Source organism: Buteo buteo, chromosome 8, assembly GCF_964188355.1.
Source record: "Buteo buteo chromosome 8, bButBut1.hap1.1, whole genome shotgun sequence".
Classification (NCBI taxonomy): Eukaryota; Metazoa; Chordata; class Aves; order Accipitriformes; family Accipitridae; genus Buteo; species Buteo buteo.
In genome coordinates, this window is record NC_134178.1 from 2,101,373 (window position 1) to 2,119,946 (window position 18,574).

Here is an 18,574-nt window from a genome sequence, read left to right on the forward strand (position 1 = left end):
TTTAATTCCTGAGGTGAACTTTGGATTGTGGCAGTTGTAGGTGAAATATTTTCAGACCAATGAACACAGGGGGATGTAGATGAACTGGGAGCCTGTGGATAAAAATGCTATTACACTCTGCTTAAAAAAACCTTGAGACTTGAAACACTTGGTATTTCAGCCCACCATGGTCCTGCACAGAGAACAGAGGTGATGCAGGCTAAAACGCACCTCTAGTGCAGGTTATTGCATACCACGCAAGGCCCTCATCCCAACTATTTTCCAGTGCAAGATTGTTCCCGTCAGCCCCGTGTCTTTTATCTAATCTGTCCAATCTGCCTGCAGAGGGTAGGGCCTCTGCCCTTGCTTTTCAGCACAAAGCTTTCCATAAATCAGCAAACACCGGTGTCTCAACGTTTTTTTTTCCCGTTGCACCCACTTTTGCAGTCTCTACTGGTTTCAAAATATGCACGTAATCTTACACTGAATAAACTCTTTCCATACAGCCTGTGCTAATCTTAACAATATGATGTCATCCGAACTCCACAGCATTTGTGAAACATGTTTTAATATTCCAGATCTTTTGATCTTGTCTCATAAATCAATCCCTCCATCTCTTTAATTATTTTAATTGCTCTTTAAATTCCCTTCAGTGTAATTTTCTAACAGGAAGATTCCCAAAAATATCCTAGGCATGACCTAGTTAAGTAGTATGCACAGGGTAGTCATGCCAAAGAAGCGGAAGAGAAAGTCTATTAGTTCCTTCCTCAGCGATGGGATCCTTCACGTGCAGGCTTAAATTCCGTGGGCTTTGTTATTGTGCTGTTCTGTAAGACCACAGGTAATTTACTGCCCACTTTCACTCCTACATGTCGATATTGCAGATTTCTTCCTCTTGTTGAATGTTTTCCTACAGCTCTACCAAGGTTTCCAAGATGAACCTCTTCTTTCCCACCCATACTCCTTTTTTGAATTTGTTCATGCTGTTTTGCCAGCTTTCCCAGCTCCACCTAACCTAACGAACAGCTGTGAAAGCCATTTATGGCTAATAACTGTCCTTTAAGTTGAAGTTTAAGAAAGAAAGACTTCATACTGTTCTCTGAAATAATTCATTAGCCTTTTCAGCTCTTCAGTTGAAGTCCACTGCTAACCTGTAAAATTCCCATCCATATAAAAAAGGACATGGAAAGATGACTGTTCTGTTTCTTTTTTCTGTAGCAAATTTTATTAAAGAGATGATGCTCCACCTCTCTTCAAGTGCCAGTCCGGAATGGTCGGCTTTAGAGTAGCAAAATTAATGCCAGAAAAAGATTTGCGTGACAAATTGGGGGTCTTTTTTTTCCTGTAAACCCAGCAAAGCTGCTCATGTAGTATATAAGGGCATAACTTAGCTAGGCACCTGACACGTATGAACAAATACATTAGAAAGTACTTAGGTGACAACATCACTATTACCTTCTTCCAACTATTCCACAATGGAAAGATAATGTAATAGGTTGAACAGAACAAAAGGCATTGCTTAGTTCCTTGCTGCCACTGAAGACAGCAAAAAACAATCCAGTAAGCTCCTTTATGTAATGAAGTAACTGAAACAACTGCAGCCGCCGCAAGGAAAGGTGAGAGGCGTAAGAGATCATAAAGTACCGAGATTTTCCTGGCTGTCTTATGGCAGCTGCATGTCTGAAGAAAACAGCAGAGAGATCAGAGATGGCAGCAAGGAAGCATTGATTTTGGTTTAAAAAAAAAAAAAGGGCACGGCACTCAGAAAAAGCAGAATTCCTGGTGAGAGGGCAACAAAGATACCCAATCCACCCAAACAGGACTATGTAATCCCCTGTAACATCCAGGACTGGATCAAAGACGTTGAATGGGAATCTGCAAAGCCCTCTATTTTAGCTAGTTAATCATAAAAAAAAAAGAAGGCACCTCTGACGGATCGGCTGTGTCAAATGACCACCAGCTGACAAAAGCGCAGTTATTACAGACCTGCAGACGCCTGTGCCTCTTTCGATGCGTATCTCCAGTGAATGGTTTTGCTTTGCTCAGGATGCATGTGTGGAACTATGCTGTTCAAAACAAGGATACCCTCAGCTTGTGCTGAAAAAACGTTCTGGCAACTTACAGAAATAATCATGGCAGCCCGTTGGCTTACACAATAACGATTGCTTGTAAACCTCTTCTTTTAATTGTGGAATCGGATCAAATCGCTGATGCCGCGGTATTGTGCAAATTCGATCTCAATCCTGCAAAGAAATTAAAGGAGCCAGGAGCTGGCAAAACGTGTAGTAACCGACCAAGTTAAACGTCGGTCCTATCGTTAACTGCTTCTAGACGGTGTTTTTCTGGGTTTGTAGCTACACGTGCCTTATGTCAGTGGCGGCTTCAGCACGCTGTCTTACAGTCACCCTTTCCGTGAGGAAAAAATGCCTTTGAATACAAGGCTTTACCGATCCCCTGGTGACGGTCCCTCCGAAGGCCCGGGAGAGGACAGAGAGCCCCGGGCAGAGCAACCCGGCGGCCCCTCACCAGAGCCCCGCCGCCGAGTCCTCCATTGCTGCCGGAACCCGGCCGCGCCGCCTCAGGGCCGGCAGGCCGTTAGGGGGATTCCCCCGGGGGGGGGGTGTGGGTGTGTGTGTGCGCCTGAACAGAATCCTGAAGAAAATCCGGGCCGAGGAAGGCTGCTTTCGGAACCTAGTGACCCGCCCTCAACCATCTTGAGGCGGGCGGGCGCCCGCCTCCCCCCTCAGCCGCCTCAGCCACCGCCGCCATTGCCCCGCCTCCCCGGCGCGGGCCCCGCCCCGCGCCCCGCGCGCCCGCCCCCTCCCCCCTCCCCGCCGGCGCCGCTGCAGCCCCCGCCCGCATATAGGCTCGTCCGCCGCACTCCCCGCTCCGCCGCCGCCGCCTCCTCCAGGCATGGCACAGGGCTCTACCTCACTATGGCAGCAGCAGCAGCAGCAGCGCGGCACAGCACCCTGGACTTCCTCCTCGGCGCCACAGGTAACGGCGAGGCAGAGGAGAGGGAGGAAGAGAGAAGGGGAGGGGGGGTCTCTCCCGCCGCCCGCCCGCCCTCCCTCCCTCCCCGCCATGGCGGTGTGTGGCGCCCGCCTCGCCCCCCGCTGAGGAAGCGGCCCGCCAGGCCCCTCGCCGGAGCGCCCTTGGCCCGGGTTTCCCCTCTAGATCCCCCCCGCCGCAGCCCGGCCGTGTGTGTGCGTGTCCCCGTCTCCGAATTTCTCCGCCGCCGGCGTCCTCCCCCGGAGCCGCCATGCCGCCGCGGGCGGCCCGTTGAGGCCTCCCGCCCTCAGCCCGCCCTGCCTGCGCGGCCGACCCGCGTTGAGGGGCAGCCCGCCTCGGGGCGAGGCGGCCCTCCCGGGGCGTAGGGGGGGTTCGTGCCCCGGTTGGTGACGGCGGCGGGCTCCGTCCGCCGGGGCGGCCTTTCCCCTCCCGCCGGCGGTAAGGGGGAAGCGGGCGGGCGGGAGGTGCCGCGCCGCGGGCCCGGGGGGAAGGGAGGGAGGGAGGTGGGGAGGGCCTGGCTGGGACCGAGCGGCTTCCCCGCGAAGCCCGCCCCGGTTACGGCGCTTCGGAGGCCGGTGACCGCCGCCACCGCCGAGGAAGGTGCGGGGTGAGGGTGTGCGAGGGTCTCGTGTCACTCCGGCGTTTCTCCCGCCTCGTCGCAGCAGCGCGGAGGAAGTGATCGGCGATGGAGCTCGGCTGCGGGGGAGCCGCCGGCGATTTCGGAGCTTTGCTCCCTAGTTATCTGTAGGGGGCACGTTCGAGCCGGAGAGCGAGGGAAACCACCACGTTTCTCGGCAGCCAAGATGGGCGAAAAGGTTGAGCTGGGGCGGGCTGCCGTGGGCGCGCAGAGCCAAGCCGGTGGCTGCCGAGCAAGGCCGGCAGGCGGGGGCCGGCCTGCCTCCGGGGCTCCGACCTTCTGTGTCGTCCCCTTTTCTCTTTATTTCCCTTTTTGGAGGGAGGGGGGGAGGTGCGAAGGCGGTTTCCTCCGCATCTACAGGTAAAAATCTGATCAGTAGCTTGATTTGAGAGACTGGTTCCTGACCCCGGGGGCTTTGCTGCCTGCTCTGCCCTTCCTGGCACTGCTGCGTTTGCATTTCAGAAAGCCAGGAGCAGAGGGGGGGAAGGTGTTAGGGGAGTTGTTCCCAAACAGTGCGCCTTAGGATAGCCTACTGTGTTCCGTGGTGAAAGTCTTCCAGTTTCCATTTTACAGTGAGATTTTTATAGTGTAGCTTAGCCACTCTAATGGTGACCTGATGGCAAACGAGATAGTCCTGCCATTTTCCTTGTACGTTGTGCTTGACTGATCTAGCCTGAGCAGAATTGGGAAGCTAAGCCAGTCTAAAGGCAATTTTCTTGGATACCTTCCAGCCCCTGCAATGACCTCTTTGCTTATTTAGTTCCCTGAACTGTCATGGGTTCAAGGGTTACATCAGTAACTGGTCTTCTGCAGAAGACTCAGAATTGCCGGGGAAAAGAGCAGGACTAGGTGTATTGAAAATATGCTGCAGTTATAGTAGCTGCTCTATGATATAAAAACTGTGCTGTTAGAGTGTGGTGATGATCTTAAGTATTGTCTTGCTTTCAGGTAGGTTTTCTATTCTGTTTTCTTTTACTTCTGAAGACAATGTTTGGACCTGTCTCCAGTCAAGATGGATGTGCCTAAACGGGCACGGGTGGGGGGATGGACCAGCTGTAGAAGTGTTGCTGTGTAGATCAAAAGAGGGAAGAAGCCTTTTTCCCTTCTTATGTTCTATTTCAGCACAATAGACATCTTGAGTGAGATGTGAAGGATTTTCTTCCACCCGTGACAGCTCTGCAGTTGGCCTGTACTTTTGATGTGGACTTTTTCCTCTCATCTAGTGCTTGTGGCCCAAAGCATCAAGAGTTGTCTATAGAGGAAAAACTGATGAATGTACATTTGTGGTTTGTGTTAAAGGAGTTAAAGTTTAGTGCTGAATCATGGATCATCAACTAGTTGAAGCTTTTACTGTAAGTTACATGGACAATGAAACTTCTGAATGGTCTGAAATCTCATGAAATGGCATTTAGTAAAATGAGATGTGTGGTTTTGGACCTTCTGATCTTAAAAGGATAATGTGATCCCTATGTGTTGCATCTTTATGTTTGTGTTCTGGAAAATGCAGAAACTGTTAACTTCCTGGTAAATGCACACTCCTCATGCCTCAAAACATTAGCTGTGACCTCAGTTTTTGATAAATACCTATTTTTGATAGGTATTAATACAGCAGTTAAATTTGCCAGCGTGTAGGAAGGCAAGACTTTAGTCTATGAAAGCAACTTTTTTCAACAGTTTGTGTTTCACTGCAGTGCATCTTGCAATAACTGTACACGGTGTCTTTCTTTAAGGACCTGCTTATTCAGATGATTTCATCAACCATATATATGGTTCTCAGTGTTCACATTTAACATGGTAGCTATCCAGTGTTCTCCTAATCCTGAAGGGAAAAAAGGCCTTACTCTTACTGTCCAACATCAAGATTGAACATGACTGTAAAGGATGGGATAGTGTCTCTGAGATATTAATAATTCTCCAGGATCTGTTTGTTTCTCTGTGTGCTTGGTTGTGTGTGGCATGTCTTCATCCTCAGTCTTCTGAGGTCCTCAGGGAGTGAAGAAGAGGGAGCCTGTCTTTGGGTGTCAGCGAAAGGATCTGGAGGACACAGCTCTGTGTTATAAAGAGGGGATTTTGCTGTGTGTTAATACTGGTGCAGCTAGCAGCTGCTTGTGCTGCAGGATGGTGTAGATTCTGGTGGGTCATTCCTGCTGGCTGGTTGACTTGGCATGTGCCAAAACCCTTCAATAGCAACCCTGTTTTCTTTAGGCAGTCCAACTCCCTTGATATTAGACTGTGGTGCATGTCACGTACATTCTTCAGGATTCATATGTGTAATCAGCAAGGATGTTGAGAATGGTAACTGGAATAGTAGGCCTTTCTTACTGTTTGCCATCATCCCTTCTGTAAGGTTGATGGTTGTTGGAGGTATTGTGAGAGGCCAGCAATGTCAATGAAAACATGGCTGTAAGGGAGTTAGAGGAGGAACCAAGTCCTCTTGTGTAGGTTTGAGATGGGGCGGACACAACACCGTCTTGGGAGTGGGGCTGCACAAGATGAATGAAGCTATGTACCTCTACTAAAAGCTGTCAGTTTGAAGAAAACTTCTCAATAAATTTCTTCATGTACTACAAAATCTACAAAATAGTCAAAAGAAAAGACTATTTTGTCAGTCTTTATACCTCCTCTAATTATGCATCCCATCAGTTTTTAAAAATAATAGGCAATTAGATATTAGCAGGGCTGAAGCTTTGATAGCTGGATAACACAACCTGACCTTCTCTGATAGTCTCCTCAAGAGCTGATTAAAGTAGGAACTGTAGAGCTCAGTCCTTTGAGCAGAAGTATCTTGCTTATCTGTGAGATAAGCAGACAACATCAGCAGGCAAACAGCGTAGTGTTCCCTATCCTAAAATGCAAGAAGAGTGCTTTAACATCTATGAAAATGGACACAGATCACTCACCTTCCTTAATTGGGGCACAGCAGGCTTTAGTCATGCCTTTCACTTCTGGGCTAATGACATTTTTGTTAGTCAATCAGAAATGAGGGATTTGAGACTCCAAGTTAGTTAAAGGACTTTTAAGAAAGTGTGTAGAGGTTTGATGCCTTATACCTTTACAGAATCGATTTTAGGTTACTGTATGTTGTAAATATTCTCATACGTGGGAATGTTTCCATCCACGCGTGAATGTGTCATATAAGCTTAGTTTTCTTGGTTGTTGAGTATTGAAATGATTAATGTTCTTCAGGGTTCTTTAATGAGGGGCAGGGGGGATAATATGGAGACTCTCTTGAGATTTGTGGTTTTTATTTGCTTCAGAAAGTTGCTTTGAAAGGGTAAGAACTTGTTGGAAAATTAATTTTAACTGTCTTAAAGTTTACTGTTTGGGATTATTGCTGGGGGGGATTACACAGTTCGTAGTACAGCTGCACAAACAGTTGTGCCAACAGTGTTCAGGGCAAGGGTGCAGATGAGTGAGTTGCTGGAGGAGAGCAGCGATTACGTGAGCTGACACAGTTACTGAAATAAATTCTTATGAAACTCTTGTGTGAATTAGCACACAGTGGGAATGCCAGGGCTGTAGTGCAGGTAGGGCAATGCTTGGCTACTTAAGAAAAAGGATAAGTGGATGTGTGTGTGCACATGGCCTGTTTTTCTTCAAATTAATGTTTTCATGGAGATAGGAAGAAGAGGGAATGACCTTTTGTGGGCTGAGCCTCCTCTTTAGGCCCTCTGTCAGTGGCTTTGTTCCTGTCTGCAGGGTCCACAGCTCTGTTCTGACACTGGGTGGGGGGGGGGGGAAACTTGGTGAGAAAATCAAGCCTGTCATCAATAGGAATACATGTAAGTAAAAAATGGCTGATGGCTACAGTACTTATGCCTAAATGTTGCTGGATGTAGACAACATATTAAGAGAGATTCTTTACTAATAAATTGTGTGAAAGAAAAGTCTTAACTGGAGTCATATGTATTGGATTTGACTTGCAAAAAACTATTTTATACTTTGGTTAGTGTTTTACTGCGTAACCGCACTTACTGGATATACAAAATTTTTCTTTTGGAGTTTTTTTTTCAAGGGGAGGTACTAACTGCTTTATGCAAGTTAATTAAAATACATAAAATGTCTCAGCTGAAGCATCCACTATGATGTAAGAAAGTGCCATTAACTCTACTGGCAATCCTATATCTTCGACTTTCGGCCTATTTTTAAGCAGATGTGAATGCTGTCAGGTGAAGCTTTATTATGCAGTCAGGGATGTAAAGATTTAAATAACCCTCACATCCTTTTTTTGTTTACAGCTGTTTAATGATACTGCATGATATACTCCAGTGTTTGACATCCTTAAAAGTAATCACTAGCTGGTCATACGTGCTGTGTTCTAAAAGAATCTTGATTACAAAATGTTCTGAGTTACTCTACGAAATGTTCCTTCAGTACTAAAGTTTTTACTTAAGCTATCAAAGTGTTAAGTACTTGAATTGCTTTCAGTTAAGCTAATATTTTTGTTCTTGTCTTTGTTTTGATTGGAAGTCTTAATGCTCTTCATAGAGCAGGACCACAATTTTATGTGCTTGTTCTTGGCTGTGTTGATCTAAACTTTTGGAGGGGGGAAAGAATTGACAAGGCTTTGTTTAGTTCTGCATCCCTTTGGAGCCTTGTAGTTGAGTTTCCTTACTGTAAGGACTAATTACAGAAATGCCTTTCTGAGGGGACAGTCTTCCAGAAACAGGACTGTTGAAGAGAACTAAATGATGAGTAGGCATGCTGTATTGGCTCTTCATGTCTGTCTCTGAAACCTCTACCTGAATTTCTACCTAGGAAAACTCCACACACTGTAGTAAAGATACTTTGGAATTGGTGCTGGTTTGGTTTAATAAGCAGATAATTGGCAGTTCTAGCTGTTGAGTCATGGCTTATCCTGCACTAAGTGTGGAAATAACAGAGAAACCAGGAAGAGGTGACTGGCATTGAAAACTTGGTGTCTCTTCCAGAGTTTTTCCACGTGTAAGTCAATCTTGTGTATGAAGGAGAAAAGCTTAAACTAATGCTAAATACTTGGCAGTTTCTAAGATTATAAATGAAAAAGCCTTTGAGCGCTTGGCTGTATATAGAGTTATTTTTAAATTAATATTCTCTGTAACGGGCTTTTTTTTGTTGCCTAATGTACTGGAGATGCAAGGGCTTTGTCTTACAAGGCAGATTCTGCTTCTATGACTGGAGCTGGCTGCAGTTAGCAGTAAAAACATATTAAGTACATTTGAACATATTGTGGGGGGAACAGTATCTCTGAGCCTTGTAGCTCAGTTTGACTGGTTCTGTCAAGTATTGGGTTGTCTGAAGTGCTGAAACATCTGATTACAGTGATAAGGTGCTGAAGATAGGCTTATCTCTTTACCATATTGATTTATGGTATGTTATCAAAATTTGCTGACTCCTTGACTATGATCTGTATGTGAAGACCATGCAAATAAAGATTAAGCAAGAGGCAAGTAAATGCCTCTGGAGCTTGCAACTCTGTTATCAGCCCTGGCTAAAGGTGTGTTTGCAGCTATCTTGCAGCTGCAGTTCAGGCATGGGTCTGTTTTAGTTGTGCTCCCTTAGCAGCCTCTGTGAGTGGTGTGGGCTCAGCCTGTGCTCTTGGCTGGGCTGTTTTGAGCTGAGCCCTGCAGGTCTCAACAGTCTAGTTCTGACAGGCCTGGACCAAGAGTTGGCCTGCTGTGTGTCAGAGCGCAAATGGGGCTTGTCAGGAGGCGTTAATACAGGAATTAATAGCTTTCCATTTTTAGCAGTAAGGACTGCTGTGAACTCATTCCCTGCTTTTGTTGGTTTCCAGTTTTGAAGATTAAAATGCTTTATGAATGGAACTCTGAAAATACAATTATCTGATTCTCCAGCATGATGTCAAGTACTCAATGGCTGCTTGCTCAGACATGAAGGAACTGTTGCCTGCAAAGGTGAAGGTTAACAGCATGGGAGATGTTTTCCATGAGGGCCTGGTTTGAGGCTGTGGAACAAATTCCTGCAGGAAATAAAGGCTACTTTTGATCTACCAGTATTTCCCATTTCAGGTACACTTTCCTGACCATGCCTTTTTAATAGCAAAATCCTTGGAAGGAGAGAAAAGTGCATATGACAAGTACTAATCATTTTGCTTGACACATTTCTAGAAGATGGTCAGGTACCAGGTGATGAAAGTGGCTTGAGAGATGTAAGTGGACAGGAGAGCTGGCATTATTTGGGCAGGCTGAAGATCTGTTACCAAGTACACTTTCTCTTTTACTGCTTTTTTGGATGGAAGGGCTACAGATAGTTCAACAGGTGATAATGTTTAAAATGTGAACAGTCTTTATATGCCAGTTGATGGACTTAAGTTTATGCATTACTGGGAGAGACGAAGTCAGTGGAGCTGAGGCATTGAAACCACATTTGTTGATGTTAAGGCTCAAGCTACACATCATATGAAGTAAGCGTCCTGAGTGCATAAATACTCTGTGGAAAGGTGGTATGCCAAACTTGGAGAGTACCTTTGGCTTACCTCTCTGCCTACTGCTCAGCTCCAATTAATCTGTTGGGATAGTGTTACAAGAAGTTTAATGAAATGCTGTCTCTCTGTACCAAAATGAAACTTGACCAAGCAGCAAGTCTGGAAAGAGTGTTGTGAGACTTAAATGTTTAAAAGGTAAGAGATACTGTCTGTGGGTTGTCCAGAACAGTATGACAAATATTTCATGTCTGTCTCTAAGCAAATGTTGCTTCTGTATTAAAGAACAGTGACTTTGTATGAAGTTGAAAAACCTGCAAGAATCTTGCAGGATAAAGTAACAATTAGGGAAGGGAAAAAAGTTTAAAAGCATTGTCCTTAACTAAACTTTTGTGTGATTATTAAACAGCAATGTGACTTACAGAATGCCACCCACTGTTACTTGTGGAGGCCTATAAATAGTTTTTCTCCCAGAGTTACCAGAGAGTGGCAGGACTTCTGGTGAGCTGTTGTGCACCATTGCAGAAGATCTGCATTGAAAAAGCTGTTGTTAACCATAATAGGATATCACATCATAACTAGCTGCAATTAGATGCCAGGTATAGGAAAACTACTTTTAAAGCATGTATTTTATCAAAAATACAGAAAGAAATAACTTGTAAATGTCAAAGTGAATGGGAGAGACTTTTTGAATGTTCTTTAACTCTGCATGTGATTATGTGAAAGGTGTTGTAACCTGGCAGTTCTTTGCTTTTATCCTCTTTATGACTTTGTTTTTGAAGGGGCAGTACTTAAATAGTTTCTCCTTCAGAGTTGTCCTGGCTGTCAGAATTTGGCATGCTTGGTGTCTTAAGCTATTTTTTTTTCTTGTGGAATGTCCTTGCAGGACTTACCCTACTTAACTGAAAAACATTCCTCTAATAGCCAGCTGAAATTGGTCCCTCAAGTGATTCCAGCAGCAATGACAGGCTTCTAAAAGTTTTGCCAAAAGCTAAGAAGGAAAAACCCCTTCTGTAGGTCCCTGTGGTGGGTTCTTTTTAAACTTTGCTAGTGTGTTGTGATGCAGGAGTCATCAGGAGTGAGCCTTCCAATGTTGATGAATGCACAAGCAGGAACCTTGTATTTGTGCAGTAAACAAACAAGGAAAAGTGTGCTTGCAGTGCCTGATTTCACTAACTCCTTGGTCATGTCAGATGATAATCAAATACTTGTGCAATTAAAATCAAGGTAGTTCTGAAAGTCTTCAGTCTTTCCCTTCAAGTAGTTTCTGATCCAGATGTGCTGCAAGTATTTTAACCTTGACTTTGCTGGCTCTGCTGTAGTCAGCCACTGTTACAGTGAAAGGTTTATTTTCCTGTCTCTGGGTATTTTATTAATGATGCTCATAATAATTGAGCTCTCCTGTAGGCCAGTGCCGGTGTCTGATTGCTTATTTCTTTGCACTGGTACAGATTTTCAGAGAGACTTCTGTGGACAATGTATCCTGGCTCCTACAGGTATCCCTGCAGGACTGTGGCATAATGGCAGAGGCCATGTATACCTGCTGTCCTCCTGAAGTCTGGCTGGTGTTCCTTGTCTAATGAGTGGGTAGAGATTCTGGGTAGCAAAATTTTGGAGACTAGTAAATAAGCTTTTACTACATGTAGTAAAAGTTTAATAACAAAGCTGAGCTGCTTCACTTAAGTGGTCTGTTTTAAGCCTTCTTTGAGTCAGTCTGCATGACTTAATAAAATAATTTGTACACAAGTGTGTGGTGGTGTAACAGTCCCATAGACAGACTTTTGTCCTCAACTGGTCAGTAGGATTTATCCTTCTTGAGCGCTCTTTAAATACAAAATGGCTTCAGTAAGGCTCTGATTTCCCCCAGGAATAAAGAATATATTAATTGGGAAGTCAGTCTGTGGGCTGACAGGAAAAAAAATGTGGCCGCTGGTTATAAAATTTATTAATAAGCACTTTCATGTTCACAGCTAATCCTAATTTAGTCTTCAAGTGCAAATGAGCTCTAAATTGGTAGTAAATGCTTTCTTCTGGTTCTTTCAATATGTATGTTGCAGTGATGAGTCTTCATTTGTGCTTGAAGAGACTTGCTAGTCTACCTAGTTTCATATGTGCAATGTGCTTACTTTATTAAAGCAAGAAAATGATTTGTTTAGGTAACATTATATTGGCTTAGTGACTAGCTTTACATTAAAGCATGAGAACGTAGTTTTATTTTGATGTTTCACTTTGCAGTTTGGCTCACCTGAAAGGTTGCTATCCTGGTACGGGGAGGAGGGTAAGACAGAAAAGTGTTTTGTGCAACTGATAACGATCTGTGGTGTTTCTTGGTTTCTTCATTCTGCCCCTTTAGTCTGGTCTTTTCTCTGCTGTACCCTCTACCTAGGTTGCATGCCTCGCTGTATTCCAAAAGCACTGAACAGCATGGTTATTAACACCAAACCATAAAATAGATGTAAAATGATCAATGCTGCCAGGAAGGTGACATTCACTTAGAGAAGGAATGACAAAACAGTAGTTGTATACTTGAATCCTTTTTACAGTAATGGTGCTCAGCTTCTGCTGCAGGTTAGAAGTCTATCAGAGGTCATGTTAGAGTAAGAAAAGCTCCTTGATACAAGGATTCTTGTCTCTAAGAAAGCATTTGTACCAGAGATACTACATGATGATGAATTAAACTGCCCAACCTTGTTAGCATTCTTTACTTCTGCATTTAAATGATGTGTTTGACTGAAAAGTCATGGGAGACTGAGACAGAGTGGGAATGCTGTGATATAGTCTAGTAAACCTTATGTTCTGCTCTCGCTGATTTAATTAAACTCCATGTTGTGGCGTTTTGTGATTGAATGTACTGAAATAATCAATTCTAACTGCATTATCTGTCCTTGTAGCAGAAGTTCACTATTTGACCTTTTCAAAAATAAGTTTTTGTCTTAAAGACTAGATGGAAATGGAATATTGCCTTTCAAATGATGCCAAGAAAAGTGTTCTGCCACATCGCTTCTGCTTGAATGTGGAGCCAAACCTGCTGTTCTCAGGTGTTGAATTTCAAATGATGAGGTACCTTACAAAATTGACCTTACAGTTAAGATCATGGCTGTTGGATGTAACATGGTTTCAGATTAGTCTTCCTCTGTGTATGTGCTTACTGGTGGTACTTTGAAATGTGATGGTGCTATTATTCTACAATTTGATAATAGATGTCTTTAATATTGTAATGAAGTAACTGGAATTTTATGTCCCCTTGAAGCGCAAACAGTAAGGCTTAAACCTCACTGTTGGAATGTGTTTTTATTGAGGCTGAGGCTACAGAAAACTTCAGGAACTTCAGAATCACAAAACAACTGGGGTTTTCAATACACAAGATCACTTCTGTTTTTATGTGTACAGTACATTAATTTTTGGTTGTCCTAATACAAGAAATTGAATAGAAGAAGGGTGAAGGAGTAACTTCTTTAGTATATTTTTTTTCTGTTACGGAAGTGGATGGAGCTGATAGACCTATAGTTGCTGAAAAATTAAGTTTTTATGTAGAGTTTTTCCTTAAAGGTGATTAGGAAATCTTATACTGCTTCTGTGAAAGAACTGAAAAAGAAAAACCTCTTTATCAGAGCTCAAAGGAGGAAGTAGGAAAAGGTGATTTTGTTACTGAGACTGCATCTCTGGCATGTTTTTGTTTTTATATTCACATGCACTTTGCACTGCTTGCAGAAGCTGAAGCACAGCCATTCCCGTTCACTGTCCATACAGTTGCTTTTGGCTGAATCTTGCTTAGTGTTTTAAGTAACAATTTGCTGGTTGTGTACCCTGAACTTGCATTTTTATTGTGTAGGAAGGGCTAGGGAAAAATGGCTTTTCCTTTACGTTAATGTTGGAGATTTCAACAGAGACTTAAGGTATTCCTTATTCCATAAAGATGATACACGACTGTATGAGCATCTCGGAAAATGTGTTTGTGTGCTGGTGCCATCTGAAAGTCCCTATATACTTTTAGTCAATGTTATTAATAGAGTTTTAGTGTTTTTGAAACTACAAGAAAGTTCAGCTTTTTAAAGGTGGTGTTAGGAAAGTTGAAATAGTTTTTCTTTCCCCCCCTTGCATTCCTTTGTCTGAAGCTGTGCTTCCACAGACCTTGTTCTAGTGAGTGGCAGAGGGAAGAAAAGTCAACTTTGGGAGATTCTTGTGTATGGGGAAGGTAAGGGAAGAGGGTAAGTGTAGACTGCGGAAGGTGTGCAGTACTCTTTACCAAGGACCTTTTTCCTTGTAGATGTGTGGCCCTGCAATGATTATCTCAGTGCATCTGAGTAAAGAATCTGGGACTGAAAGAAAATCAGTATCACTCCTATCTTCAAAAGAGCAAGAAGAAAGATCCAGGGAACTAAGGCCTGTCAACTTTATCTTGATACCTGGGAAAGTGATGGAGTAAATCTTGGAAACTATTTCCAAACCTGCTGAGGACTAGAAAGTGTTTGGGTGTAGCTGACTTTGATTTACAAAGGGGAGATCATGTCTGACCCACCTTATAGCATTCTGTGGTCAAAAGACTGGCTTGATGGAGGAGGGAAGAGTAGTGGTTGCTATTTATCTAGACTTTAGCAGGGCTTCCCATGCCACTTCCAGTAACTTCTTCATGGACAAAGTGGTGGTGTACAGGGTAGAGAAATCCACAATGAGGTGGATTGAAAAATGAACTGCAGGGCCCAAAAGGTTGTGATCAGCAGCAAAAAGTCCACCGGGAGGCTGATGAGTGGTAGTGTACTCAAGGAGGTGTAGATAGTGGGGCCAATGCACTCTATCTTCATCAGTGACCTGGACATTAGGACAGTGCATCCTCAGCAAGCTTGCAGATGACAAAACTGGGAGGAGTGATTGATGTGCTGTAGGTTCTCCTGGCCTGCAGGAACCCAGTGAAGTTCAACCAAAGGGAATGCCAAGTCTTGTGCCTGGGAAGAATGACCTCATACACAAGTATTAAAGATACCCAGCTACCAACAGAATTCAACCCTACTTCCTTGGGTGTGTTTTGTGTGTATTCGTCTTGGCAATCTGAACTGGTGTAAAGGTAGTACAGGGGAAGAATGAAGGTTGAATTCTGTTGGTAGCTGGGTATCTTTAATACTTTGAGAGCTCATTCTGATTCATGATTGTTTTACCCTTAACTTCCAAAAGGATGCTTGGATGCACTGGGTGACTTTGTGGTGATTACATGGATGTGCCAGGAAGTTCACAACTTGCTGGTGTGGCGCAGTATAGCTTGATTTGCCTGTATTTGCTATGTAGCTGGAAGTCCTCAGTGCAGGAGTGTGGGGTATGTTCTGTGGGAACTGTTTAGGAAAAAGCAGCCTTCTACCCTTAATCTTGTGTAATACAGAATAATGAAATGGAGTAAATGCACAGGGGAGCTTGATGATCTGTTTTCTCATGGATGGGTGAATAGATGACTATTTCCACCTGCTGCCCCTTTTTTAAGCCTCATGCCATGCATGATTTGTTCACTCCTGTGTATAAGTCAACATGATGAGGTTGATTCTCACAGGTGCAAATTGAATGAAAAGAATAATTTTAGTGTAGATTTCTGCTTCCTGCTGTTTTCTGCTTCCACAGAGCTGGCAAGGAGGAAACAAAAGGATTCTTCCTGTGTGTGTGGGGGGGGGTTCTGACAGGAGACTTACAAATTTAATACCAAGGAGGTGCATGTTGCTAAAGCCAGTTGTTTTTCATTTGCATCTGTTAACAGGCAAAAGCTAGCTTCTTTTGTCCTGGGCAGTAACGAAAGCAGGGGCTGGGGGGGCTGTCCTTTCATTCTTTAGAGGTGTGGGTTTATTTTGTGGCCCTTGTTGAAGGAAAAGGGCCAGTTTAGGCAACTGTTTTCATTCTGAACTCTTAGTTAGGCCTGTGATATTTCTGTAGAAACTTCTCTGGATAGTCTGTTTCAAACACTAGTGTGCTCTGCACACTCATTTTCCTTGCAGGCAGATGGTTTTAACCAGGACAAAAGGAATATGGTTCTTAAGTTTTAAAGTTTTAAGAAAAAGATTGCTCTGCAGGAGTTGGTGACTAAATGATAACCAGTTATCTGAAAATGATGTACTGCTTTACCTCTTGCGTGGGGGACAGTGTGAGCTAGTAGGATGAGGCTGTTGGATTTCCATAAACTGGTGCCTTTTTTGTCTCTTCTTTTTTTTATTTCTCCATTTGTTTTAGTGCCTAAAGGAAATCTAGGACATATGAAATACAGGCACTGGAGCCTAAAGTTTCTCCTCAGCGCTGGATTTTAAAATTTATGAACATCTTGCTCACTAAGCATTTCTGCAGCATGCCCCTAATTCTGGACTTTTTTCATGAATAAGATTGAGGTACAACATTGGCATTGGAAAAACGCCTCAGATGAGTCTATGAATGAGAGGAGCCCCTCTACACCTATAAGCCTGGTTACTGTATTTCCAGTGAGTGGTGGTGGAGGGGGGCACGCGTGGTGAGTGGCCTGACTTGACTCTGGTGGGCTTGGGGCCAGAGCAGTCAGGTATGCTTCTGCAGCAGGTTGAAGGCCCAGCCTCCTGCTGTCCTCCTCTTGAACTGCCCCTGGGACCCCACCTGGCTGGAGATGAATCTCTCTTCTCGGGTGTGTTCCCTTCATCACTTGTATCTGACGCCCTCCTGCCTTGTCTCTGCACATTTCCTGTGAGGTTTCTGAAGAGCTGGAATTGATGGGTAGAGTACTCATGTGTGAGAATTTCAGACTTTCACAACACAAAGACTTATATATTGAAATGATTAATTTACACAGCTCTGAACTGAAACAATAAGCCAGTCATTCAGGTTGCTGTTTACTATTAGCATATTCTGTATATTGGCTACTAATATACACTCTTTAATGTGTTCTTAATGAAGCAGTTCACTTGATTGGTTTTTTTTTTTCCTTCACCATTGTCTATGGAAAGTGCAGCTACCGAGGGAAGAATACATCAGAGATGTGGAAGCATATATAAGTGCTTTGTGCCCTATTGTTTCAGTTGTGTTACATTCTCGCTTGCTAGGGGAGATGGTTCAACATCAGGGTAAGAAAAATCTGAAGGCAGAAATGGGGTGAATATTTTCAAGTGAGAGCTAATCTTTTCCCATAGTTTACTAAGATCTTATTAATCCTCTGGTATGAGGAGGTCTTGAACCACAATATTTTTAGAGATAGTCTGGCTCAATAGCAGATTACTGAGCTCAGTGTTGGAGTATCTGGGCAAAATTAGCCAGTGTTATGCATGAGGCCAGACTGGATGCTTATAGTAACTCTGGACTTTTGAGCTGTGCTCATGCTTACAGATCACTGTCAAATAATGGCTGCTTGGTCCTAAAACTGCAGAGGAAGGTCTGCAGCTGCTGCAAATCATGTCTTCAAGTGTGCTGGGAATCCAAAACTGTCTGGCTTAACTGGGCATTAACCCTCTTGAGAAATGAGTATCTCAAATCTTCTACATAGTGGTTTTGTTTCTGTTCTGTGGAGTTGAAACTCTGGGCCTTTTCATTCCTTCTGGCAAGTAATTATCAAATAGTTACAACAGTATTTCATGCTTGGTAACCGGAGTTTGTTTCCTTTGTTCCTGAATAGCGCAAAAAAAAAAAATTTGACTACTTGAATTAACATTTTGATGTAGATTCAAAGGTGTTCCTACTGTTGTAATCACCATTGTCCTTTTTCCTTATCAATGCTTGGTATAGCTTATCTGAGCTTGGAGTGGGGTGGTGGCAAGTGGATTTGAGTGAGAGATCCTGAGATTCCTGAAAATTCCTTATGCCTTCAAGCAACCACTGATGCCTCAAATATTTTAAAAAGGAGTCTCCCAACTTTGGAGAATTAATTAGCCCTCCAAGGCAAATCTTGTGTGGTATAACCAAAAGGAGACCTGATGAAAGAGCTTGCTGTTGTTTTAATTTCCTAAAGTTAATCACATAATAGGAAGAACTCAGTCAAGCTTGTGCCTGGCTGCTTAGCAAAGAGATCTGTTGCTGAATGCTGAGCAGCTTGTGAGGGATTAGTAGGTTCATGGAGCAGAACAATATCAGTGATGATTTGTCCTGCAGTCTCTGCCAAGACATACCTAGCAGGAATCCTTGAAGCTGTTGAAAGCAGATAGCTAAATGTGGTATGAGCATTTCAGTTATTCCAGAGTCTGTTCTCTGTCTTTCTACTTCAATATCTTGCAAGAGCTGCAGAAGTGAAGTGGTCTGGGGGTTAGTTGCATACTAGTTCTGTTTTGGTTTCATGCTAATTTGCTGGCCTGGAAGGGTATGGCATGCATTATTAAACTGAGTTGTTCTTTAATGTTGTTGTGGTGGTGACATAAGAAATAAATAAGGGAGGGAAATGAGCATGGGCTTTGTAAAAGATGAGGCAGAAGGTAAAGAAGTGGGGCAAGGAAGCAAATGCCAAGCAAGAAGTGGGGACCACATGTCTGAAGTGACAAATTGTTGTGAATGTACTGGCTTTAGAGCAGCTACCCCTGTCCTCCCCCAAAAGAGTCCTGATGCAT

At 43.7% G+C, this 18,574-nt stretch overlaps 1 protein-coding gene across 2 annotated transcripts in view; it reads left to right on the forward strand.

The window, feature by feature from the left end:
* The first annotated feature begins 2,820 nt into the window (after nucleotides 1–2,820).
* Nucleotides 2,821–18,574, forward strand: part of SMS (spermine synthase) — a 51,451-nt gene continuing 35,697 nt past the window's right edge. For both annotated transcript variants that reach the window (XR_012651228.1, XM_075033452.1), the window contains exon 1: nucleotides 2,821–2,976. Coding sequence is in view for 1 of the 2 variants with exons in the window: in XM_075033452.1 (XP_074889553.1) it covers nucleotides 2,916–2,976 (61 nt within the window). In the remaining variant the exon portion in view is untranslated. The remainder of the gene's footprint in view (nucleotides 2,977–18,574) is intronic.